Source organism: Cervus canadensis, chromosome 13 (assembly GCF_019320065.1).
Source record: "Cervus canadensis isolate Bull #8, Minnesota chromosome 13, ASM1932006v1, whole genome shotgun sequence".
Taxonomy (NCBI): domain Eukaryota; kingdom Metazoa; phylum Chordata; class Mammalia; order Artiodactyla; family Cervidae; genus Cervus; species Cervus canadensis.
The window spans coordinates 48,932,909-48,959,114 of NC_057398.1; the positions used below are offsets into that span (position 1 = coordinate 48,932,909).

A 26,206-nucleotide genomic window follows, 5' to 3' on the forward strand; every position below is an offset into this window, starting at 1 on the left:
AGTGTTAGCATCAACCTACTTAGTAAATTGGTGATTTATATTTTGTTTCTATTATTCTCTATTTAGGAGAGGTTTCAGTTTCCCCCTCAAGTGAGTGATGTGTCTGAAAATGCTAAGGATCTTATTCGAAGACTCATCTGTAGCAGAGAACATCGACTTGGCCAAAATGGAATAGAAGACTTTAAGAAGCACCCATTTTTCAATGGAATTGATTGGGATAATATTCGAAACTGTGAAGCACCTTATATTCCAGAAGTTAGTAGCCCAACAGATACGTCAAATTTTGATGTGGATGATGATTGTTTAAAGAATTCTGTGAGTATGATTGTTTAAAGAAGTTCTGTCTCTCTGCTTTTTTTTTTTTTTAAATATGGTTATAAAGTAATTTTATAGGCCACCTTACCATTTATCACTTCAACAGTTGTCAAGGCACATGTAGACTGTGAAAAAAGTGAAAGTGAAGTTGCTCAGTCGTATCCAACTCTTTGCGACCCGTGGACTGTAGCCCACCAGGCTCCTCCATCCATGGGATTCTCCAGGCAAGAATACTGGAGTGGGTTGCCATTTCCTTCTCTAGTGAAAAAAGCCACTTGCTTACTGAATGAGATCTGAAACGAGGGCAGAGCATCTCCTTGTTCAGCTCTGGCTGGGAATGTGCATGTAGGGCAGTGAAAATTTTCCTTTGCTCTGCAAGTGTCTGAAAATAACTACAAAAGTATTTGTGAATATTGATTTGGGATTACAAATAAATTTTAACAACTAGGCAAATTCACACATATGGAATACATGAATAATGATTGTACTCTCAATATCCATCAGACTTTAAATCTTTTTCTTTTTATTAGAATTCTACAGTGGCAGTGTTTATGGTTTAAATTTTTTATCACTAAACGTCTAGACCAAACTTATCAGTGTTTGTAAATTGTTGACAGTGAATTTTTATAGCCCTGTCTACAGTTTATAGTTATTCATCTTTAACCAGATGTTTCTTCCTCCTTTAGGAAACGATGCCCCCACCAACACATACTGCCTTTTCTGGTCACCATCTGCCGTTTGTTGGTTTTACATATACTAGTAGCTGGTAAGTTTGAAAAGTTAATGTGATTTGGATAATTTAAAGCAAATTAAAAATGAATTGAGGTTTTAAAACTGTAATGCATAAGAGAGCCTTGTAAGTAAAAAAAAAATTTTTTTAATAGGTTGAAGCTGCTTCTAGGAAAAGTTAGACATTACAAAGTGAATAAAACATATTAATATAAGAATCTTAACTCATTTTAGGGGGAGAAAGAATAGAACACAGAGAGAGCTCAGAGTCTTTTAGCAATGGAACAGGAATTAGAAGAGTCTTAGGCTATTGAAGAAATATTTTCTAGGTTCCAAACATCAGTCTTTCAAGCCATCGATCTTAGCCCTCTTTCCATTGACCCTCATTCTACTTGTATCTTCTCTTTCCTCCTTGTGAAAGTGAAAGTCGCTCAGTCATGTCCAACTCTTTGTGACCCCATGGACTATACAGTCCATGGAATTCTTCAGGCCAGAATACTGGAGTGGGTAACCTTTCCCTTCTTCAGGGTATCTTCCCAACTCAGGGATCGAACACAGGTCTCCTGTGTTGCAGGAGGATTCTTTACCAGCTGAAGCCATAAGGGAAGCCCTCTTTCCTCCTTACCATTCCTTAAATTTCATTGAGAATGATTATAGTCACTCCTTGGGTGCTTCTCAGTTCCTTGACTATCTCATTCTATGGCATTGTTTTGCTAAGTTCAGTTCAGTTCAGTCGCTCAGTCGTATCCAACTCTTAGCGATCCCATGAACCGCAGCACGCCAGGCCTCCCTGTCCATCACCAACTCCTGAGTCCACCCAAACCCATGTCCATTGAGTCAGTGATGCCATCCAACCATCTCATCCTCTGTCGTCCCCTTCTCCTGCCTTCAAACTTTCCCAGCATCAGGGTCTTTTCAAATGAGTCAGCTCTTCGCATCAGGTAGCCAAAGTATTGGAGACTCAGCTTCAACATCAGTCCTTCCAATGAAGACCCAGGACTCATCTCCTTTAGGATGGACTGGTTGGATCTCCTTGCAGTCCAAGGGACTCTCAAGAGTCTTCTCCAACACCACAGTTCAAAAGCATCAATTCTTCAGCAGTCAGCTTTCTTTATAGTCTAACTCTCACATCCATACATGACCACTGGAAAAACCATAGTCTTGACTAGATGGACCTTTGTTGGCAAAGTAATGTTTCTGCTTTTTAATATGCTGTCTAGGTTGGTCATAACTTTCCTTCCAAAGGAAGGAAATTCCTTATTACAACTCAGTTTTCTGCCTGTACCAGTGCAGTTCAAATTGTCTAGAGAAAAATATTTGAGTACTCTTACTGATCTCACTTTAAGTTCATGATTACCAATCCCAAGTGCCCGTTATTGCTGCCTGGCAGATATACTGTATTACCCTAGTGTATTCACTCTTCACTCTCCTAGGTAACTATTTCCTACTTTATACTTTTCCTCTGAAACCTCTGTCATTCTGACTCTCACTTGATGACCTCACTTCCTCTTTCACAGAGAGATTGGAGCGATCAGCAGACAGCTTCCACAAGCCGCATCGCCTCATTTATAGCCTACATACCTCTAGACCTATATACTCTTCTTTATATGTATGACTATGTGAGCTCCTACCTAGGGCCCATCCCTTCTGTCCCTTCTTGCTTACTCTAGTGTGTTGCTGTTACATCATAAAATTTCCCCTTTGTGTAATTTGTGTAACAGATCATTTCCATCAGCTCACAAAATGTAGGTTTTTCTTTCATCTTAAAGCAAAATAAAAAATCTCTCTTAATCCAACTTTACCTGCTACCAACCATTTTTATGCTCTTCAATACAGCAAAATTATTTCAAACTGTTGCCCAGACTTTGTCCATTTTTCTCATCCTCTTCTTTCTTGGTACCATTCCAGTCAAGTTTGTGCTCCATCACTTGACGCTAACTGATTTTTATCGATGTCACCACTGGCCTCCATGGCGCTAAATTTGATGCTCATTTCTTTGGTCCTCGTCATCCTTATTTGCCTAGTCTCATCTCCTTGTCACAGCTCCTTCCCATTACAACACTTTCCAGAACACTGGCCTCATTTCTCCTTGTCTTTCTGTCCACTCCCACTCATTCTCCACATCCCTCCTAATTTCCTGTGGTTTGTGGCTTCGTCTTTGAATCTTTTCTGTTTATACTCTCTGATGCTCCCCTGGGTGGTATTTGCTGATGACTCCTAAAATGTATATTTCCAGCTGAGTCCTCTCTTCTACTTAAAATCTCTTTTAATCACCTACTTCAGATGTTCATAATGTCATTTCTTATATTTCTCTGAACCTGTCTGATTGATTCTGCTCAATGATAAGGCAGAGTATGTCACTCACCTGTGCAGGACCAGTCCTTACTGCCCCCACCTCCGGTGGCTTCGTATCTTAACTCCAAACCAAGTTCTTCTGAGACCCAACAAGGCTCACTTTATCTTTCTCGTTTTATTTCCTGCTACTCTTGCCCTTGCTCACTCTGCAGCCCCACAGGTCTCCTTTCTGGCCTGTGAACATGCCCGAGCACTCCTGCCTCAGGACTTATGCGCTTCTTTTTTTCTTGTATTACATTTATTTTATTGACGTACACTCGATGGTGTGTTTGTGCTGCTATTCCATTTGCCGGGAATGTCTTTCCTCTCATATTACCTTGGCAGGGCCACTTATTTTTTCTGGACTTTTTCAGGGTTACCTTCTGAGTGATGACTTTCCTGACCCCTTTATCTATATTTTAATTTACTCCCCCTCAATAATTCATTTCAAAAAGCAGAAAGGGGAAATGAAGTTTCCTTGCTTTCCTGTTTTTTGTTTTCTTCTTAGCCTGTTAACACTGCCGTGTACTGAGTATTTTCCTTTTTTGTTTATTTTTGTCTCTGCCACTGGAATAAAAGCCTCTATATGGGCACATTTTGTCTGTTTTGCTCACTGCTGAATGTCCAACACTTTTCACTTAAAAATTTTTAATCAAAGTATATAGTTGAATACAAATTACAGACATACAATATACTAATTCACAATAGTTAAAGTTATACTCTATTTATAGTAATTATAAAATATTGGCTATATTCCTTGTGTTGAGCAGTGTATCTTTGCTTATGAAGCATTTTATAAGGATTTTATATAAGTAGCTTATGAAAACATTTTATAATTCCATAGAGGACCATGGTTGCTGCTTTTGATTGCTGTTTCACTTAGGCGGTCACATTATTTTAAGCTACCAGTAACCCCTCAGCAAGCTTCATTTTATAATTTATGGTTACTAGAATAAATTCAAGATAATTGGGACTATTTAAGTTTTTATTTTCAAAAATGCTTCTAAGGAATTCTCTGGTGGACCGGTGATTAGGACTTGGTGCTCCTGCTGCAAGTGGCCTGGATTTGATCCCTGGTTGGGGAACTAAGATCCTGAAAGCCACATGGCAGAGCCCCTGCTTCCAAAAGGTTGTTTATGGTGATTTGGGGGAAAAAAAAAGTATTTTGTAATCACTCCAGATGGCTAGCTGTAACTAGATGTTCAAATCCATGTTTTAAATTAACAATTTCAAAAGGTTATCTTTTCTCTTCAGACTTATTATTTCAGTGTAAACCCACATTCCCCCCCCTCCCCTTTTTTTTTCAGTGTTCTTTCTGATCGGAGCTGCTTGAGAGTTACAGCTGGCCCCACGCCATTGGATCTCGATGTTAATGTGCAGAGGACTCTAGATAACAACTTGGCAACTGAAGCTTATGAAAGAAGAATTAAGCGTCTTGAGCAGGAGAAACTTGAACTTAGTAGAAAGCTTCAAGGTAAACATATTTTAAAGATAATATTTTCCCTTTTTGTATTGGACTCACAGTATAGAAACTGTTTATTGTAAGTGGTTGTTTTATCTTGAAAAGAACTTTTTTTATCAAATGGAAAAAAGAAATTTGTGCAGAATACGGTATAAATACAGTATAATGCTATGTGCTGTGCTTAGTCGCTCAGTTGTGTCCGGCTCTTTTCGACCCTGTGGACTGTAGCCCACGGACAGAGGATTCTCCAGGCAAGAATACTGGAGTGGGTTGCCATGCCCTCCTCTAGGGGATCTTCCCAACCCAGGGATCGAACCCAGGTCTTCCGCATTGCCGGCAGATTCTTTACCCTCTGAGCCAGCAGGGAAGCTCATACAGTTTAATACCATTTACGTAAACTCAAAAAAGTAACAGTAAACAACAAAATAGCATTTGTTTCCCACAAGTGCATATTTATGTATATAAATCTGTGGGAATAAATTCCTCTAGGGAGAGGAAAGTGGTATTCAATACTACTAATGAAAACCGTGCCCTTCTCATCCTGTAGTAACACTTTATATAAGGCTCCCTACCATGTTTCCTCAGGCCTTAAAAGTTCTAGCTTCTCACAAACTGTCATTCTCTACAGTGTCACGCCTGTTGTAATGTTTGGTGATTTTAAAATGCACATTAGTGAACCTTTTAATATTCTGACTTCTTTGTTGATTCTTCACTTCCAGTGAGCTTGTTCTACACCGTACCTCTACCACTCCTTCTGGTGGTAGTAAGATATATCTTGAGATTACAGTGTCTAAAATTCTTTATTAATCTCAATGTCAAGCAAGCCTTTTGTATATTTGTGCTCGTAATTTTCTAGTTAACTCTCTCTGGTGTCTTAACTGTGATGTCCTTCAATTCCACCGTTACCTATAATTCTATCACCCTTTCCCTATTCCCCTTATACCCTCAGGTTTCATTCTTGGTCAGTCTTAATTATACCCTTTCATACACTCTTAAATCGATTGCTCCTCTTTCTGTTAGTCACACTCCTTTGGCAGAACCCCAACCATGTTTAAATACTTTGCATTTAACTGTGTGGCTGAAAGTTGCTTACTGAAAACACACAACATGCCAGCTAATCCCACTTGAAATTCTTGAAGAGTAATCTCAAATTTACTAAGATCTTGATGCTGCCCAGCAATCCTACTTTTTCTCCTGAGTTCATTTCTCTAGCCTGTGTTGCAAAATCTAATGATTATTTCCCGGTCTTCATCTTTTAGCCTATTAGAATCTGACCCAGTTGATCATACGCCTCTCCTGAAAGCACTTTTTTTTGGCTTCTGGAACACTTTATCTCCTGGTTTTCTTTTTCTTCATAAACCAACTGTTTCCATTCTCATTTGCTGATTTGTCCTGAACTCAGACCTTTCAAACATCTGTTTTCATTTTCTTTAGGTATATACCCAGAAGCAGAATTAGTGTATCATATGGTAGATTTATTTTTGAATTTTTGAGGACCCTCCACATAATTTTCCATAGTCGATAAGGGTTCCCTTTTCACCACATCCTTGCCCACCCATGTTGTCTCTTGTCTTCTTAGATATTCTAACAGGTATGAGGTGATATCTTATTATGGTTTTGATTTGCATTTCTCGGATGATCAGTGATGTTAGGCATCTTTTCATGTGCCTTGTTACTCATTTATACTGTTCTCTTTGCAGAAATGTCTGTTTAGTTTTTCTGCCCTTTTAGAAGTCAGATTGCTTGCTTCTTTGTTTTTAAGTTGTATGAGTTCTATATATATTTTGGATAGTAACCCCTTATCCAGTGTAGAGTTGCAAAAATTTTCTGCCATTCTGTATTTTTTTTCTTTGTTTTTTTTTGTTTGTTTGTTTTGCTATACAGATGCTCTTGAGTTTGATGTAGTCTACTGATTTTTTTTTTCTTTTGTTGTTTTTTTGACATCATATCCAAAAAAATCATTGCCAAGGCCAGTGTTAAGGAGCTTTTTTTTTTTACTACATTTTCACCTACAAAGCATATTGTATTGGGTCTTACGGAAGTCTTTGAAACGTTTTGAGTTAATTTGTGTGAGTAGTATGAGTCAAAAGTCCAGTTCCAGTGTTCTGCATATGTTTCTCTGGTTTTCCCAGCACCATTTGTTGAGGAGCCTGTCTTTTCTGCCTTAGGGTCTTGACTCCCTTGGCAAGTATTGGTTGACTGTATGCACTGGGATTTAACTCTGGGCTGTCTATTCCATTGCTCTCTGTGTCTGTTCCAGTACACTACTATTTTTAACATTATGGCTTTGTAATATAGTTTGTAATCGGGATATTTCCAGGTTTGTTCTTTTTTCTCAAAATTGCTTTCGATATTCAGTGTTTTTCATGGTTCCACAAACATTTAGGATTGTTTCTTCTATTTTATGAAGAATGACTTTGGTATTTTGATGCATATTGTGTTGATTCTGTAGATGGTTTTGGTAGTATGTATATTTTACCAGTATTAATTCTTCTGACCCATGAACATGGAATGTCTTTCTGTTTGTATTTTCTTCAGTTTTTTTTAGCAAAGTCTTGTCATTTTTATAGTACATATCTTTATTGTGCATACATAACTTCCTTGGTTAAGTTTATTCCTGGGTAGTTTCTTGCTTTTGATGCTATTGTGGATGGGTTAGTTTTCTTTATTTCTTTTTCAAATATTCATTATTAGTGTAAAGGAAATCAGCTAATTCCTAAATGTTAATTTTGTATCCTACACTTTACCAAAATAGTTGATTAGTTCCAACATTGTTTTGGTTGCCTCTTTGAGATTTATACCTACAAAATCACATCATTGGCAAATATTGACAGTTGTACTTCTTTACAATTTCAGTGCCTTTTTTTTTCTTGCTTAATTGTTCTAGCTAGGAATTTTAGTACTATATATTGAATAAGAGTAATAAGAATGGCCATCCTTTTCTTGTTCTGGATCTTAGAGGAAAATCTTTCAGTTTTTCTCCATTGAGTATATTATCTTGTGAGTTTGTGGTATATGGCCTTTAATGTTTGTTGTATATGGCCTTTTATGTTCCTTCTATACCCAACCTTTTAAGGGTTTTCATCATGAAAGGATGCTGTATTTTTTAAAATACTTTTTTCTGCATCTGTTGAAGTGATCATGTGATTTTTATCCTTCAATTTATTGATGCAGTGCATTGCATTTATTGTTTTGTGTGTGTTGAGCCATTCTTGCATGCCAGGGAAAAATCTCATTTGATCATGGTGTATAATCCTTTTAATGTGTTCTTGAATTTGCTTTGCTAATATTTTACTGAAAAACTTTACATCTATATTCATCAGAGATATTGGTTAATACAGTTGGCCCTTGAACAACACAGGGGTGTGTGACACAAGCCCTGTGCAGTCAAAAACCTGTGTATAACTTTACAGTTGTTCCTCTGTAACCATGCCTCTGCATCTGCAAATTCAACCAACTGGGGATCATGTAGTACATATTTACTGAAAAAATTCATGTATAAATGGACCTGTGCAGTACAAAGTGGTGTTGCTCAAGGGACAACTGTGGTTTTCTTGTGGTCTCCTTATCTGGTTTTGGTATCAAGGTAATGCTGGCTTTGTAGAATGAGTTTGGAGGTCTTCCCTCCTCAGTATTTTGTAAAAGAGGAGAATTGATGTTAATTCTTCTTAAAATGACTGGCAAAATTCATCAATGAAGCCATCTGGTCCTGAGATTTTCTTTTTGGGAGGTTTCTAATTTATTGATTCAATCTCTTTACTCATTATTGGTCTTTTCAGATTTTCTGGTTTGTCATGATTCAGTCCTGGTCAGTTTTGTTTCTAGAAATCTGTTCACTTCTTCTAGGTTATGTAATTTCTTGGCATACTGTTATTCATGGTAGTCTCTTATAAGCCTCTATATTTCTGTAGCATTCTGTGTGTGTAATGTCTCCCCTTTCATTTCTAATTCTATTTGAATCTTCTCTTCTTTCTTAGTCTGGATGAAAGTTTTGTCACTTTTGTTTGTCTTTTCAAACAACCAGCTTTTAATTTTATTGATCCTTCCTGTAGTTTTTCTTGTCTATTTCGTTCATTTCAGTTCTGAACTTTGTATTTCCTTCCTTCTGCTAACTTTCAGTTCAGTTCAGTTCAGTCGTGTCCAGCTCTTTGTGACCCTGTGGACTGCAGCACGCCAGGCTTTTGTGTCCGTCACCAACTCCCAGAGCTTGCTCAAACTCATGTCCATCAAATCAGTGATACCGTCCAAGGGCTTAACTTATTCTTCTTATTTAATTCCTTGAGATGTAAAGTTAGGTTATTTGAGATATTTCTAGTTTATTAATGTATACATTTTTTGTCATAAACTTTCCTCTCAGAACTGCTTTGCTGCATCCCACAAATTTGATATGTCATATTTCCAATTTCATTAGTTCTAAGATTTTTTTTCTCTTTTGATTTCTTCTTTCACCCATTGGTTGTTCAGAAGTATGTTGTTTAGTTTCCACATGTTTCTGGATCTTCTCACTTTCCTGTTTTTATTAATTTCTATTTTCATACCATTGTGACCAGCAAAGATAATTGGTGTGATTGCAGTCTTCTTACATTTGTAAAGATATGTTTTTTGTCCTGTCATATAATCTGTTCTGGAGAATGTTCTGTCTGCACTTGAGAAGAATGTATATTCTGCTGCTGTTGTAAGGAATGTTCTATATATGCTTGTTAAATCTATTTTTCTAAGATGGTTCATTTCCAACGTTTCCTTGTTGATTTTCTGTTTGTACAATTTATCATTGCTGAGAATGGCATACTGAAGTCCCCTACTATTATTCTGTTGTCTCTTTCTCTCCTAGGGTTTGTTAGTATTTAATATATTTTGGTGCTCTGGTGTTTGGAGCCTGTATATTTACAGTTGTTTTATCTTCTTAATGTGTTGATCCCTTTATCATTATAATGATCTTCTTTGTCTCTTTGTTACCATTTTTGGCTGAAGTATATTTTGTCTGATATAAGTATGGCTACACTCACTTTGTTTTGCTTTCTGAAATATTATCTTCCATCCCTTCACTTTGAGCTTATTTGTGTTGCTAGAGCTGAAATGAGTCTCTTGTAGGCAGCATATAGTTGGAACTTGGCATTTTTTTCCAGTCATCCACTCTGTGCCTTTTGTTTGGTAAATTCAATCCATTTAGGGATTACTACTTACTACTACTATTGATCTTTCACCTTCTGGTTATTTTGTATCTCCATTGGGTTTTTCCTTCTTGTCTACCTTTGTAAGTTGATGATTTACAGTGGTGATTTGCTCATTGTTCCCCTTTTTTATGTCATATCTCTCCTCTAAATTTTTGCTTTGTCTTTACCATGACATTTACATAAAATATCTAATTGATAAACTAGTCCTTTTTCTGCTGATAGCAACCCATCTTCACTCACCTATAGAGGTTTCATCTGTTTATATCTCCTATTATATTTTTGATGTCACAAGTGATCACTTTTTATGCTGTGAATCTGCTACCAAATGGTAGTAGCTATAGTAATTTTTAATGCTCTTTTCCTTTAGCATTTATGCTATGATTAATTGTTTAATACACTATTCTAAAATACAGTTACAACTTTCTAATTCTGACTGTATTTGTTACCTTGATCAGAGTCTTGTGTACTTTCATCTTTTTTGTTTCAGCTTGAAGAGCTCCTTTCGGCATTTCTAGTGGTGGTGAACTCTCAGCTTTTATTTGTCTTGGAAAACCTTTATTTATCTTTCATATCTGAAGAATAACTTTTCCAGATAAAGTATTCTTGACTAGGAGCTTTTATCTTTCAATGCTTTGAGTATGTTATTCTGCTCTCTCCTGGCCTGTAGAGTTTCTGCTGAGAAATCTGCTTATAGCCTAATGGGGATTGTTTTGTAAGATACTTTCTTTTTTTCCCTGACTGCCTTTAAAATTCTTTCTTTAGTATTGACTTTTGACAGTTTTCATTCTAAAATGTATTAGAAAAGATCTTTTTGCATTGGGACAGCAAAGTGTTCTATTAGCTTCATAGAATTGTATGTCCAGTTCTTTCTCCAGGTTTTGGAAATTCTCAGCTATTATGTCATCAAATAAACTCTCTGCCCCTGTCTCCCTCTCTTCTCCTTCTGGATCTTATACTTTTTAAATGGAGTCTGATAACTCTTGTCGGGTTTCTTCACTTTAAAAAAAAATTTAGTTCTCACTCTCTTTACACCCAAATCATTTCTCAACTCCTGTCCTCCACATGGCTTATTCTTTCTTCCATCTGATCTGCTCTACTCCCAGTGTTTTCTAATGCAGTATTCCTCTCACTTACTGAGTTCTTCAGCTCCAGAATTCTTGTTTTGTTCTTTTTTGTAATATCAGTCTCTCTCGTAAGAGCTCCTTCTATTCATTCATTTTATTCCTGACTTCACTGAGTTGCCTTTCTGTGTTTTCTTGTAGCTTGTTGAATTTCTTCATAATTATTTTGAATTCTTTATCAGTTATATTGCAATATTCTGTATCTTTGAGACGGTCACCTAGAAAATTGTCATTTTCTTTTTTGAACACTGTATTGTGTGGGTTTTTATAGTATTTCATGAAATGTGTCTCTGCCATAACATTGAAGTAGCAAACACCTTTCTTACATAGGTAAGGTTTTACTTTGACCCTTAATTCAGATCGGCAATCAGAAGCCTTTCTTTTGCTTTCCAAAAGGTGGCGCTATAGCACAAATTTTGGGTTTCTCTTCCCAGAGCTGACGCACCACTAAAGTTTGGAGTGTGTGCATGGTAAAAGCTGTTGGTAGAGTCTAGGCAGTGTGTGCTTGGCACCTGGGCCTTTTTGGTGGAAGAACCCAGAGATTTGTGGACAGACAGCAGGAAATGCATTCCTTCATTTCTCTTTGCCTGCCTTCTTTCCTTCCTTACCCTCCCGTCCCCTTCAGAAATCCCGCAGCTGTAGCCCGCATCACAGGCCACTCTGCTCTCACGCATCACTTTCACTTTCTTCCTCCTCTGCTAGAGAGGTCACTGCTGCCAGTACCTTGGATCTGTAGCCTCCCCCAAGGTCCAGTCAACCCACTTTCAGATGTGGGTGCAGTGCAGAAGCACTTTTGTTCAGTTATGGATATCCAATTAATTGTAAATTGAAGTGGAGAGGAAAAAGGAATGACTCACAGGGACATGATACTGATCTCCTCAGTTTTGACTTTTAAACGGTGATATGCATAAACTGTACAAGTATTCTAAAGTGTACTCCCTATAAATGTTTATATTAGTGTACTTTTATGTAACCTCCACCCCAATCAGTATATAGAACATTTCTAGCGTAGCATAAAGTTCCATCATGCTCTCTTCCCAGTTTGTAACCTACAACTCTGAAGTAAACAGTATTCTGAATTTTTCAGCATTAATTTTCCCTTTTCTTGAAGCCATGCAGTATCTACATTCATACAGTATGCATGTTCATACAGTGTATTGTCATTTGTGTCTATTTTATCCAATGTCTGAATTTTTCTGGCTTTTATTAAAAAATAAAACCAATTGGATGGCTTATAAACAACAGAAATTTATTTCTCCGAGGTCTGGAGGCTGGAAGTCCAAGAATAAAGTGCCAGCATGGTCACGTGAGGATTTATAGCCAGTGCCTTCTTGCTGTGTCCTCACCTGATGGAAGTGGCTAGGGATCCCTGGGTTCTTTTTTATAAGGCTCTAATCCCATTCTTGAGGGCTCCACTCTTATAACTATAACTTAAACACCTCCCAAAGCCCCACCTCCTTATTACATCATTTTTTAGTAGTATTTCAACATAGGAATTTTTTGGGGGGACACAGATATTCAGACCATTTCATCCAAGTTGTTGTTGTTGAACATTTGTTTTTTCCAGATATTGACTATTATAAACATGGTTTCTGTGAATGTTGTTATGTATTTCTTTTGATGGTCATATGTACTTATTTCTGTTGGATATCTACCTAGCAGTAGGATTTCTGGGTCCTGGGATAGTGTATTTTCTGCTTTAGAAAATATTGCAAAGAGTTTTCAAAAGTAATTAATTGCATCAATAGTTTCACTAATAATGTATGAGTTTCATTTGCTGTATATTCCCATCAGAACTTGATATTATCAGCTTTTCAAAATTTTAACCATTCTGGTATCTGTATATTGGAGTTTTGCTATTATTTTAAATTTGTATTTTCCTTGAAGGTTGAGTATCTTTTCATATATTTACTGTCTATTTGAATATTCAGTCTTGTGAATGTTCTTGCCCCCTTTTTTTCCATTAGGTCTTTACATGTCTTTTAAATAAGTTTTATTTTACCACTTCACAAACAATATCAGACCCTTATAACAGTCCTTTATGTTGTTGTTTTATAGTTTACCTGTTTCTATGTTGTAAACCTTTCAATATTTTTATTCTTGCTTTATATATTTACTACTCATTTATTTTTAAAATATCTTTTTATTTACCCACATATTTACTCTTTTTGTATTCTTTATTTTCTCCTAGTGATCCATGTATCCATCCAGAACCTTTTTTCTTTAGTCTGAAAATTTTACCTTGGTGTTTCTTATGATTACATGTGTTGTGACTAAATCACTCAGATTTTGTTTGTCTGAGATGCCTTTATTTTGCCTTCATTTTTGAAGAATATTTGCTGGTTTAGAATTCTAGCTTGGAAAGTGTTTTCTTTAAGTCCTCTACAGATTTCATGGCATTGTTTTCTGATTTCCAGTATATTTGAGAAGTCAGCTGTTAGTCTTGGTTTCTTAAATATACTCCAGCTGTTTTTAAGTATTTCTCCTTAACTTCAATTTCAAGCAGGATGGCTATGATCTACCTAGTACACTTTCTTTGTATTAATGTAAATCCTGTTTGGGATTCACTGAGCTTCTGAATACTTGATTGATATCTTTCATCAATTTTAGAAAATTGTGTTCATAATCTCTGAATATTTCTTTTGCCCCATTCACAATCTCCTCTCCTTCTAGGACTCCAGTTACATATATCTTAGACTGTGTCCCTTATTCCTTTTATTCTCAGTCTTATTTCTTCCATTCTTAGGTTTTTTTTGTGCTTAATTCTCTACTGACTTGCCTGTGGCTTCATTTGTCTTGTCATCTGCTATATCTGTTCTGATATTAAGTCCATTCAATGAATCTTAATTTCAGATATTGTCTCTTTTAGTTCAGGAATATCCATTTGCTTTATTCTTACAGTTTTCAGTTCTCCATTGAAAGTCCCCATTGTTTGTTTACTTTTTCATTTGTTTTCTTTTATGTATTAATAATAGTTGTTTCAAAGTCCTGACTGCTAATTAAAACACCTGGAGAGAGGAATAGCTGCTGGGTAAACAGCCCTAACAGTGGCTGCATAGTGGATTTGTGTGCCTGTGAAGCCAGCTGGATAGGTTGTCTCTTTTGTTGTTAAAGTCACTAAGGGTAATAATAAAAAGAGTTGTAATGAGAAGGACAGTGGGTAACTATGATAAACAGGAAACAGGCATTTTAGAAGATCTGGGATTTACAGGAAGGACAGAGGCGGCAAAGAGGCACAAGGATACCTCCTGCACCTCCATACCCTGCAATGTGGGGGTGTAGAAGGAAAGAAGCGACTAACGTCCAGTGGATATTTTTATGCCTCCCCATTTTCTACTCTCAACTTAGATGTCTTAAAAAAATGAAAAGATGTTTTTTTAAAATAATAAATACAGAATGTACCAATTTTTAACATGTTTTTGAACCCAAAGAAAAAGAAATGTGTAAAAAATTCTGGATGTGAAAGGTCATGACTGAATGCACAATATGGTATATCTTACACCTGTAATTCAAATTAACAAATATTGACCACCATGCATATGAATATAATGATACTGTTCTCTATACAGATGATGAATATAAATTAGAAAATCTCTGTCTTCTGAAGGTCGCAGTCCCTTGGAGTTTTAAATATATATAAATAAGTAATATATGTATATAAGTAATATGTTACATAAAGCAATGTATGCATAAGATTAGTAATCTAAAGCAATCAGTAATGATTTGTGCTAACAAAAAATTATGGTGAGGTAGAAACTTACTATTTGGGATCTTTCCATAAGCTGGCAGAATAACTATTTTAGGACCATTTCTTTTTTTCCACCTCTTTTAATAGTGTCTGGAAATATGCCTCCCTAGATTTAATGCTTCTTTAGTACCCTTTATCTTTCAATTAGAACAACAAGTTAAAAGAATTATCCCTATTTTAGCTAAGTTGATGAGCCAAGTCATCTGTAGGTGCATCTCCATTTTCATACATGAAATTTGGAAGGCCAGCACTTCTACATATTTTGTATTAACTTCTTTAAACCTCTTCATACACCAGTGGAGAAGGAAATGGCAACCCACTCCAGTACTCTTGCCTGGAAAATCCCATGGATGGAGGAGCCTGGTGGGCTATAGTCCATGGGGTCGCAGAGAGTCGGACCGGACTGAGCAGCTTCACTTCACTGCACTTCATACACCAGACTCCGTTTTTCATATATCATCTGACACACATTTTGATGACAGCTTATGCTAGGATGAAAGGGAACTGAATAGTTGACTCACTGGCAGAGTGTACCAACAGTATTTAAAACTGAAGACTGCACATATTAGAAGGTAGATAGTTTCCTACGTATATTATAATTCTAGTGACGTTATAACTCTAGTGGAGTTTTGTGACTTAATTTTAATCTGTTTACATGCTTTTTTTGTCAGTGGGTAGATGCTTTGATCATTTGAATTAAATAAGGATTTCCCTAGAAAGAAATACATTGGCATTAGTTTTTCGATTTTAGAATGTGGGTATATTTCTCATTCTTTCTTCCTTTTTTTTTTTTAAATTTTTTTTTCTTTCTTTTTTTTAAAGAGTCAACGCAGACTGTCCAGGCTCTGCAGTATTCAACTGCTGATGGTCCACTAACAGCAAGCAAAGATTTAGAAATAAAAAGCTTAAAAGAAGAAATTGAAAAACTAAGGAAACAAGTAAGAGGTAAATTCCTATGATTCATTATTAATTCAGTTTAGTAGATATTTTTTAATGTTTTGTTCACACAAAGAACATTTATTGAGTACCTGTTAATGTGTTATGTGATGTGAGCTATATGCCAGTGAGGGAACAGCAAACGAGAATGGCTCTGCTGTCAAGGAGCTCATGTTTTGGTCTTAAAAAAAGATAAAAAATAGTTTTTTGCAGTATATGGGCAAAGGCCAGAAGATAAAAATAAACACAGGTACATGGAGAGTGCACAAAGAGGAGCACCTTACCCAGATTTAAGTGAAAAAACATGACTTTTTGGGAGGACCTATTAGTTTGGAATAATTAGTTGAAATTTGTCTGGCAAAGCATTTAAATGAGTAGTTCATTTTTCAGTGTATTGTTGAAGTTAATTGAAATTAATTATGATAATTGTTGATATGCCTATTGTCTCTATTCATCATTTATTCCATTCAATAAATATTTATGTAGTAGGCATTATTTTATGCTCTTGGGATGCAGTCCTAAACAAACCAATAAAAATTCTTACTGGAGTGGAGGGCAAACAGTAACTATGTACTTTTTTAAGTGATATGTTATGTTGGAAGCTGATAAGTGCTTACAAATAGAGGAGAATAAGGAGAATGGGTCAAAAAGTGTAAGATGCTGCCGCTAAGTCGCTTCAGTCATGTCCCACTCTGTGCAACCCCATATACATAGACAGCAGCCCACCAGGCTCCGCTGTCCCTGGGATTCTCCAGGCAAGAACACTGGAGTGGGTTGCCATTTCCTTCTCCAGTGCATAAAAGTGAAAGTGAAGTTGCTCAGTTGTGTCTGACTCCTAGCGACCCCATGGACTGCAGCCTACCAGGCTCCTCCGTCCATGGGATTTTCCAGGCAAGAGTACTGGTTTTATTTTAAATAGGGTAGTCCACATACGCAAAATATTGAAGAAGGTAAAGGGGATTAACCATACAGTTAAATGGGAAACACATGATCCAAGAAGACAGCTCAACCAGTGCAAAATCCCTACAGTCAAAAATATGCCTTTTAAGTTCAAATTAAACATAAGAAGACAGCATGGCCAGAGCAGAATGAGCAAGCAAGTGGAATGGGTAGAGATGAGGATAGAGAAATAAAGAGGTGAGGAGGACTCATTGCCTGATCAATGGAGTCCTACTGACTGGTCTTTGGCTTGTTCTGTGAGTGAACCTTTTGCAGGATTTAGAGGCATCACATGATCTCAGTTAAGTATAGGGGGAGAGAAAGAGTGGAAGGAAGGAAAAAGGTCCCGTTTTAGCCAGGAAATCCAGACCTCTCTAGAAAAGTGGTTTTAGGCCAAAACAAGTAAAGAAAAGAAGGAATCTGACAGTGTCTTTTATAAAAAGGACTATTTAAAATACAGTATTAAGAGACAAGGAGACTTAAAATTTGAGCATATTTTATGCTGTTCTATTTTTTAAGTAGCTCTTTTCTTAAGAAATATATCTTCATCAAATTTCTGTAGGTTTATCTTTCTAAAAATGAGTAAGATTTGGAATATAATAAATAGAAAAATTTACTTTGATGTCAATACCAAAACGCTATGTAGCACTTAGTATATTTCAGCTTTATGGCACTAAAAAGGCAGTGGAACACAAGACCCCAGATAGTATGGTTACTAATGTATCTTCAAAAAGGTGATATGGATTTGGAAAACTTGTTTACATAGACCTATCTCACTTACGGGCTTCCCTGATGGCTCAGATGGTAAAGAATCTGCCTGCGACTCGGGAGATCTGGGTTCAATCCCTGGGTTAGGAAGATCCCCTGGAGGAGGGCACAGCAACCCACTCCAGTATTCTTACCTGGAGAATCCCCATAGATGAGCCTGGCGGGCTACAGTCCATGGGGTTGCGAAGAGTCAGACACGACTGAGCGACTAAGCACAGCACAGCACATCTCACTAATATCTTCTAGGAGGGCTTTTTGGGTTTGTTTGGGGTTTTTTTTGTTTTTAAGATTCCTTGGGATTTTCTTTGCTGACCATTATGCAGCTGCAAATAAGAACAATTTTCTTTTGCCCTTTCTGATCTGGGTGCTTTTTCTTTTCTTATTTCACTGGCTAGAACTTGTAGCACTTTGTTGTAGAAGAGTGGTGAGAACAGACATCCTGGTTTTCTTTCCTATCTTAGGGGGAAAGCATTAAGTCTTTCACCTTTAAGTTTAATATTAGCTGTAGGATTTTTATAGATACTCTTTATCAAGCTTTTTATATTATAGAAACTGTCCTCTATGTCTGCATTTCTAAGGGTTTTATGAATGGATATTGAATTTTGTCAAATATGTTTTTTGCTTTGATTGATACAAGCATGTGTTTTTTCCCTTAGTTAGCCTGTTACTATGGTGAATTAAATTGGTTGATTTTGAAATATTAAATCAACTTTATATTCCTGGGATATATACATCCCTGATCATGGTGTACATTTATTTTTATAAATTAATTCCATTTTCAGTATTGTTAATCTGTATACATGAAAGATACTGGTCATTGTATCTTTTCTCATTTTTTATATTACCTTTGTCTGAGTTTTCAGTTTGCGTTTCCTTTTTTTGTTTTTTTTTAAATGAAATATGATTGATGTGTAACATTATGTTAGTTTCAGGTGCACAACATACAATTCAGTATTTGTATATGTTGTGAAATATTCACCTTAGTAAGTTTAGTTCACTTCCATCACCATACAGTCACAATTTTTTTGTGTGTGTGTGATGAGGACTTACAAGATCTATTCTGTTATTAACTTTGAAATATACAGTATGGTATTATTTACTGTAGACACCAGTGTTTTATATTACATCCCCAGTGTTTATTTATTATATAACTGGAAGTTTGTACCTTTTGATCATCTTCCCTCCTTTAATATACCTTGCACCCCCGTCTCTTAGAACCACCAATATTCTTTATATCCATGAGTTGAGTTTGTTGTTGTTTTAGATTCCAACTATAAGTGAGATTTTACCATATTTGTCTTTCTCTGTCTGATTTATTTCAGTTAGTGTAATGTGCTCAAGGTCCAATTCATGTTGTCACGAATGGCAAAATTTCTTTTACTTTTTATAGCTGAAAAATATTCTGTTATACACACACACACACACACACACACAATTTTTTTATTAATTCATCCATCGGTGCGCACTTAGTTTGCTTCTGTGTCTTGGCTACTTTAAATAATGCTGCAATGAATATGAGAGTGCACACATCAGTGTTTTTGTTTCATTCTGATAAATGCCCAGAAGTAGTATTGCTGGATCATATGGTAGTTCTGTTTTTAATTTTTTGAAGACTCTCCATACTGTTTACTGTAGTAGCTGCCCTAATTTACATTTCCACCAGTATTGCAAAAGGGTTTCCTTTTTGCCACATCTTTGCCAACACTTTTTATTTCTTATCTTTTAGATGACAACCATTCTGACAGGTGTGAGATAATGTTTCACTGTGGTTTGATTTACATTTCCCTGATAGTTGGTGATGTTGAACACCTTTTCATGTTGGCTATCTGTATGTCTTTTTTTAGAAAAATGTCTCTTTAGCTTCCCTGCCCCTTTCTGGATGGGATTCTTTGTCTCTATTAACTTGTTGACCTTAAAAATAAAAGTCAGTTATTTTTCCAGAAAAAAAAAATAATGGCTTTATTTGGGAATACCAGAGAATGCAATGGGGCAAGCAAGTCATAGCAAAATCCATAGGCAAGTCTAACAAAGTAGAGGAACATTATTTTATAGAGAAAAATGAGAAAATTAAGAAAGATTGTTTTGAGTGAAAATTCATTGGAGAAAAGTGAGGGTTCAGGGTGGTGGTTTCTCATTGGCTGAGTTCCTGGGGTAGTTAATTTTTTGTAGGAGATGCGATGTACTGTCTTTCCTGTTGGGGCCTGTAATTGATGCTTCCTCTCTTGGGGTCTATAATTGACAGTTCTTTCTGTAATTGATGTAGAGAGGTCTGTGTTGTGTTTCCCCGGTCTGGCCTCCCAACTCCATTTTAGTGAGGCTTTTATTAATTTTCACACCCTGTCAGATATTTGATTTACAAACATTTTCTCCCATCCCATATGTTGCTTTTTAATTTAGTTTATGGTTTCCTTTGCTGTGCAGAAGCTTTCTAGTTTGAGGTAGTCCCATTTATTGATTTTTGCTTTTGGCTGTGGTGTCAGCATAATTGCTCTATAGCTGGCCTCATAAAATGAGTTTGAGAGTACTCCCTCTTTTATTTTTTGGAAGAGTTTAAGAAGAATTGACATTGATTCTTATTAAAGTGTCTGGTAGAACTCACCAGTAAAGTCATCAAGTCCTAGATTTTTCTTTGTTGGGAAGATTTTGATTACTAATTCAGTATTCTTACTCTAGTTGCTTAAACTGTAAAGTTAGGTGTCTTGAGTTTTGTTTTGTTTTGCTGTGTTTAATGCTATGAACTTCCTTCTTAGAATTGCTGTTGCTGCATTCCATAAGTTTGGATATATTCTTTACATATTCACTTGTTTCCAGATTTTTTTGAAATTCCTTTTTTAATTTCTTTTTGACCCACTGGTTACTCAGGAATGTGTTAATTTCCACATTTTTGTGAATTTTTCCAGTTTTTCTCTTTACTAATTTCTATTGTCATATAACTTTGTGGTTGGAAAAAGTCCTTGGTATGATTTCAGTCTTTCTAAATTTGTTAAGACTTGTTTTGTAACCTAACTTGATGTACCCTGAAGAAATGTTCCATATGTTTGAGGAGACTGTATATAGTGCTGCTCTTGGTTGGAATTTTTTGATTAGGTCCTAGTGGTTTGAAATATAAGCCATGTCCAATGTTTCCTCATTGATTTTCTGTCTAGGTAGTGTATCCATTGTTGAAAGTAGAGTATTGAAGTCCCCTACTATTATTATATTGTTGTCTATTTCTCCATTCAGATCTGTTGTATTTGCTTAATATATTTAGGCACTACAATACTGGGGTCATAAAAATTTATAATTATTGTATCCTGTTGATGAGTTGATCCCTTTATTATTATATAATAACCTTTTTCATTTCTTGTTACTATTTTTGACTTATCCTCCATTTTGTCTGATAAAAGTGTGGCTGCTTTTGTTCTCTTTGGCTTCTGTTTGCATGGAATACCTTTTTCCATTCCTTCATTTTGAGCCTGTGTGTGTCTCATAGGCAGCAACTAGTTGGGTATTGGTTTTTTATCTGTTCAGTCACTTGAGGTCTTTCTCGGAGAATGTAATCCATTTGTATTTAAAGTAATTATTGAATAGGTATGGATTTACTAATGTCATCTTATTGTTTTCTGACAGTTTTATAATTCCTTTGTTCCTTGCTTCCTCTCTTATTGACTTCATTTGTTAATGTTGTTGCTCAGTTGTGTCCAACTCTTTGTGACCTCATGGACTACAGCATGCCAGTCTTCCCTGTCCTTCACCATCTCCCAGAGTATGCTCAAGCTCATGTCAATGCATTGAGTCAGTGATGCCATCCAGCCATCTCATGTTCTGTCATCCCCTTCTCCTGCCATCAGTCTTTCCCGGCTTCAGGGTCTTTTCCAGTGAGTCAGATGGCCAAAGTATTGGCGCTTCAGCTTCAGCATCAGTCCTTGCAATGAACATTCAGGGTTGATTTCCTTTAGAATTGATTGGTTTAATCTCCTTGCTGTCCAAGGGACTCTCAAGAGCCTTATCCAGCACCACAGTTCAAAAGCATCAATTCTTTGGCACTCAGTGAATGGATGATTTTTCCGTAGTGGTGCTTTGATTTCCTTCTCTTTCTCTTTCATGTATCTCCTGAAAATTTTTGCTTTGTGTTTTCTATAAGGCATGCATAAAATATCATATTACAGTCTATTTTATGTTGATGACAGCTATTTAGTCGCTTGGTTTATTATATAATTGTTTTAATTATTTCCTCTTCAGCTATTTTAGAAGCACATCAGACAGGGTTATAATGTTTTCTTAAACCATGAAGTATAATTAAGAAAACTTAAGATGAGAAAAAAATTCTATTGTATTTACCCATATTTTTACATGATGTTCTTCTTTCTTCCTGATATTAATTCCTTGTTTTGTTGTTTGCTTTCTATTTAGAGACTTTCCTTTAACTATTTATTAAAGGAAGGTCTGCTACCAACAAATTCTCTTTATTTTTCTTCATCAGAGAATGTCCTCATTTTCCCTTTATTCCTAAAAAATATTTTTGCTGGACTTAGTCTATATTGCAAGTTTTCCGGTTTTTTTGTTTGTTTGTTTAGGCTTCTGAAAAATACCACACTGCTTCCTTTAGGTTTCATGTTTTCTGAGGAGACATTCACTATCATTCTGAGTATTTTTTTCCCTTTACACAAGATGTTTTTTTTCTTGACTGCTTGCAAAGTTTTTCTTTTTCTTTAGTTTTCTTGGTTTAATGATGTGCTTTGGCATGAATTTCTTTGGGTTTATTCTATTTGGTGTTTGTTCATCTTCTTGAATCTTTAGGTTTATTGATCTTGCCACATTTCAGAATTTTTTGACTAGTTTTCTAAGTATTTTTACAGACCTGCCTACTTTCTCGTCTTCTGAGACACTGATGACACAAGTGTAAGATCTTTTGTTATTCATCCCACAACTCCCAGAGGTTCTGTTCATTTTTGTTTTCATTTTGTTTTTTTTCCTGTTCTTCAGATTGGCCAATTTCTGTTGTTTTATCTTCAAGTTCACTGATCCCTTTGACCCCTCCTCTGTGCTGCAGAATCCACTTATCAAGATTTTTATTTTATTAATTTCTAAAATTTCCATTTTGTTCTTTACACTTCCATTTCTTTGCTGAGATTTTTTGTCTTTGCTCTGGTCTTCTATTTATTCTTTTGTTTCAAATATGTGTATAATTGCTTATTGAAGCATTTTTTTCATAGATGTGTTAATATCTTGTCAGATTATTCTAACATCTCTGTTAAATATTTTGGTGTCAGCATCCATTGATTTTCTTTTCTTATTCAAGTTGAGATTTTTCTAGTTCTTGGTAGGATGAGTGGTTTTGATTAATGACACTGGATCTTATTCAACCTTCCACTTTAGCTGGCTTTTCTGGACACCACTCCAGCAATGGAGAGGAGATTGCCATCTCCTTATTGCCAGGTGGAGGTAGAATCCAGTTTCCCCACTTGACCTCCTTTGACACCCAGTGAAGGGCTCCTTATTATTCCTGGAAGGGAATGGAAGTTCCAGCCCACTGCCTAATACTATAGTAGGGATGGCCTTATTACTGCTGGGCAATGGTGAAAATTCTTTTGTGATGGAACCCCAATAGGGAGACGGGGGAGATCCTCATTACTGCTGGGTGGGGGGTGGATGTCTTGGTTCCCCCCTGTAGTTTCCACTGACACTTGTGTGGAAAGAGGCTTGTTACCAGCCAAGGGGGTTGAAAATCCTGCTCCCCCTTCTCTAATTACCCTTGTGGTGTGTTTGGGCACACACCCAATTAGAAATTGGATTGGAAATATAGCTCCTCACTTGTCTTTTGCTAACATAGGTGGGCATGGAGCCACAGTGTTTTCTGTTGTGTTTAACTTGAGCAGAGTGGTTATTTTCTAAAACTTTTCCGTCTTGCTATTTTGCCCCTTACTTGGTTCTTTGGCTATAAAGAGTAACCTTTGTTGGGGCCTTTATTCTCTGTTTCTGTTAGAATTTCTGGGTTGCTGGTTTCTTCAGCTCTGAGTCTATGAAATAAGAACCAAAAAGAAAAGCCAGAGAACTTAGCACTGTGTACTTTCAGCATCCTGACACACTGTGAAACTTCACCACCACCAATTTTTTAAAATGTGCATATTGCTTTACTTCCCTCACCTCACTACTAGACTGTAAGCTCCTTGACAACAGCGACTTTGAGTATTGTATTCTTTGATATATTGAAGTGACTGTAATAGTGCTTGGCACGTAAAAATCCCTAAATCAATATTTGTTGATGACCGAGTAAATAAGTGACTAAATGAAATCTCATTCTTGGAAATTTCTGACCACCTCCTAATGTGTGTTCCTGCATTGTATCTGTATAGGCAATTCCCAACATGCTTACATCCCTTGCATACAAATAAATGGTCCCTGAAATTACCCAGTTGGGAAAATTAATGGCCGTTAAATTATTGGTTGAATAATGTCCTTCCTTTACTTTATTCCTACCTTCTATGTTCAGTGCTTATAGGACTATTCTCATTATTTTGGAATATAATCAGTGAAAAAAGCTATATCCCTCTTAGTATTCTTCCTTTCCAAGCACTTTTTCTTGATCATGTGTTAGTCTCAGTGACACTCTCAATTTTATTCCATCTCTGAAATATCATTCGTTTTTTTAAACCTTTTTTTTATTATGGTAAGAAAATGCATAACATAAAAATGGCCATCTTAACCATTTTTAAATGTACAGTTCAGTAACATTAAGCACATTCACAGTGCTGTGCAACCATCGATATCATCCATCTCCAAACCTTCCATTATCTCAAACTGAAACACTTTATCCAGTAAACAGTAACTCCTGTTCCTCCCACCCACTAACACCTGGCATCCACCATTCTACTTCCTGTTCCTTTGAATTTGACTACTCTGGGAACCTCATATAAATGGAATCATCACATATTTGTCCTTTTGTGACTGACTTATTTCACTTAGTATTGTATAGTCAAGATTTATCCATGTTATAGCTTGTGTCATAATTTCCTCCCTTAATATGATATTCCACAGTATGTATATACCACATTTTGTTTATCCATCTATTTATTGATGGACCCTTGGGCTGCTTCCACATTTTGTTTATTGTGAATTATACTGCTGTGAAGATGAGTGTACAAATATCTGTACAAAGTCTTCTTTTGGATGTATAATAAGAAAAGAAGTGGAATTCCTGAATTATATGATAATTCTGTGTTTAATTTTTTAGGAATTGCCATACAGTGACTATACCACTTACATTCTTGCCAGCAACATTTATTCTTTCTTAATACAGTCCATAGACATACATGTTGAGCTGCTTCTGTGTACCAAGAATTACAGTAGATACTAGAGGCATACTGGTAAAATTGAGGTTAGATCTCTCATTCATAATTGTATCCAAGCTGTCTTAAATAGTTTGTTGATCTAAAGAGCAAGAGATAAAACAAGGGCGCCCCTGAGGACCTGCCTGATGAATAGTCCCTGAGGCTTTAGTCCTGGCTTGAAAGGAAAAAAAGTGTCCAGGTCACTTTCAATCTCTTTTGCCTATGCATACCTCATAAGCAAGATCTTTATTACCCAACACTAATGTTTTTCTCTTTTTTTCCCCTATGGCAGTGTTATCCAATATGTTAAAACTCCTAAAAAAATTTAATACACTTACAATTATTTGCAATTTATTTTTTTTATATTTGCTTTCCTCATTGCACTCCAAACTCTTAAGTAGGACAATTTCCTGATACCATATAACAGACACACAATATATATTGACCATATACAGACAAAAATAAAAATTCATATTTTCATTTAATATTTTATATGAAAAATAAGGTTTGTTTTCCAAATAAAACATCTATCATAACCTATAATATGCTTTATATCCCCGTTCTTTTTATTGCCTCAAAGTTGGTGGTTTGTGCCTCCCCTCAGCCCTGGCCCCTGTACTGCTGTCCGTGTCTCTCCAACTCTAAAACACCCTTGCCCTTTCTCTGTCTCCCTCTATCCATTTTCTCCTTCCTTCTCTCTATGTCACTCTCTCTCGCACACACACACACACACACACACACACACACACACAAATACATTTACATGCTGTCCTATAGTAAGTTCAGGAGAAGATTAGTTAATGGAGGGGAAGGTAATAATGGGACTCTTTTCCTTCATCGTGGGTTAGAAGTAAAATCTCTTCACATCAGAAGAGTTGCCAGTTATATGAGAAATACGACCACAATGGAAAAGCTATGACACTGCTCTTATGTCTCAGAAGGAGGTGCTCTGCTCTGCCCACCTTCGTGACTCGCTTCAGCCGCTCTGCAGTCTGTCCGCCATCCTCCGTGAGCGCCATTTTGTGTGTGCCAAGTTGCTCAGTCGTGCCCGACTCTGCGACCCCATTGTACAGTAGTCCGCCAGCACCTTAGTCATGCCTTTTTCTTAATTCCTCCGTTATCCATATAACCTGCCCCACAATTTGTATTTGATTTTCTTTTTAAAGAGTGTTACTCTTGTCTTCCTATCTCCTTCAAGACAGAGACCATGTTTTATATCAATATATACTACACGGTGCAAAGACAATTACTGTGTATTTCACCCTCATTTAATCCTTGAGTTTCAGAATTCTACTCGCAGGAGTGAGTTAAGACCCTTTCAGTTGTTATGAGCTAATTTCACTCCCCTAGTATTGCTTTTCTGTTTATTC

General features: G+C 36.3%; 1 protein-coding gene across 9 annotated transcripts in view; it reads left to right on the forward strand.

The window, feature by feature from the left end:
* Positions 1-26,206, forward strand: part of CDC42BPA (CDC42 binding protein kinase alpha) — a 295,068-nt gene that overhangs the window by 161,746 nt on the left and 107,116 nt on the right. For all 9 annotated transcript variants that reach the window (XM_043484945.1, XM_043484938.1, XM_043484937.1 and 6 more), the window contains exons 8-11: positions 67-315; positions 1,002-1,081; positions 4,686-4,852; positions 15,706-15,828. In XM_043484945.1, the coding sequence (XP_043340880.1) occupies positions 67-315; positions 1,002-1,081; positions 4,686-4,852; positions 15,706-15,828 (619 nt within the window). The remainder of the gene's footprint in view (positions 1-66; positions 316-1,001; positions 1,082-4,685; positions 4,853-15,705; positions 15,829-26,206) is intronic.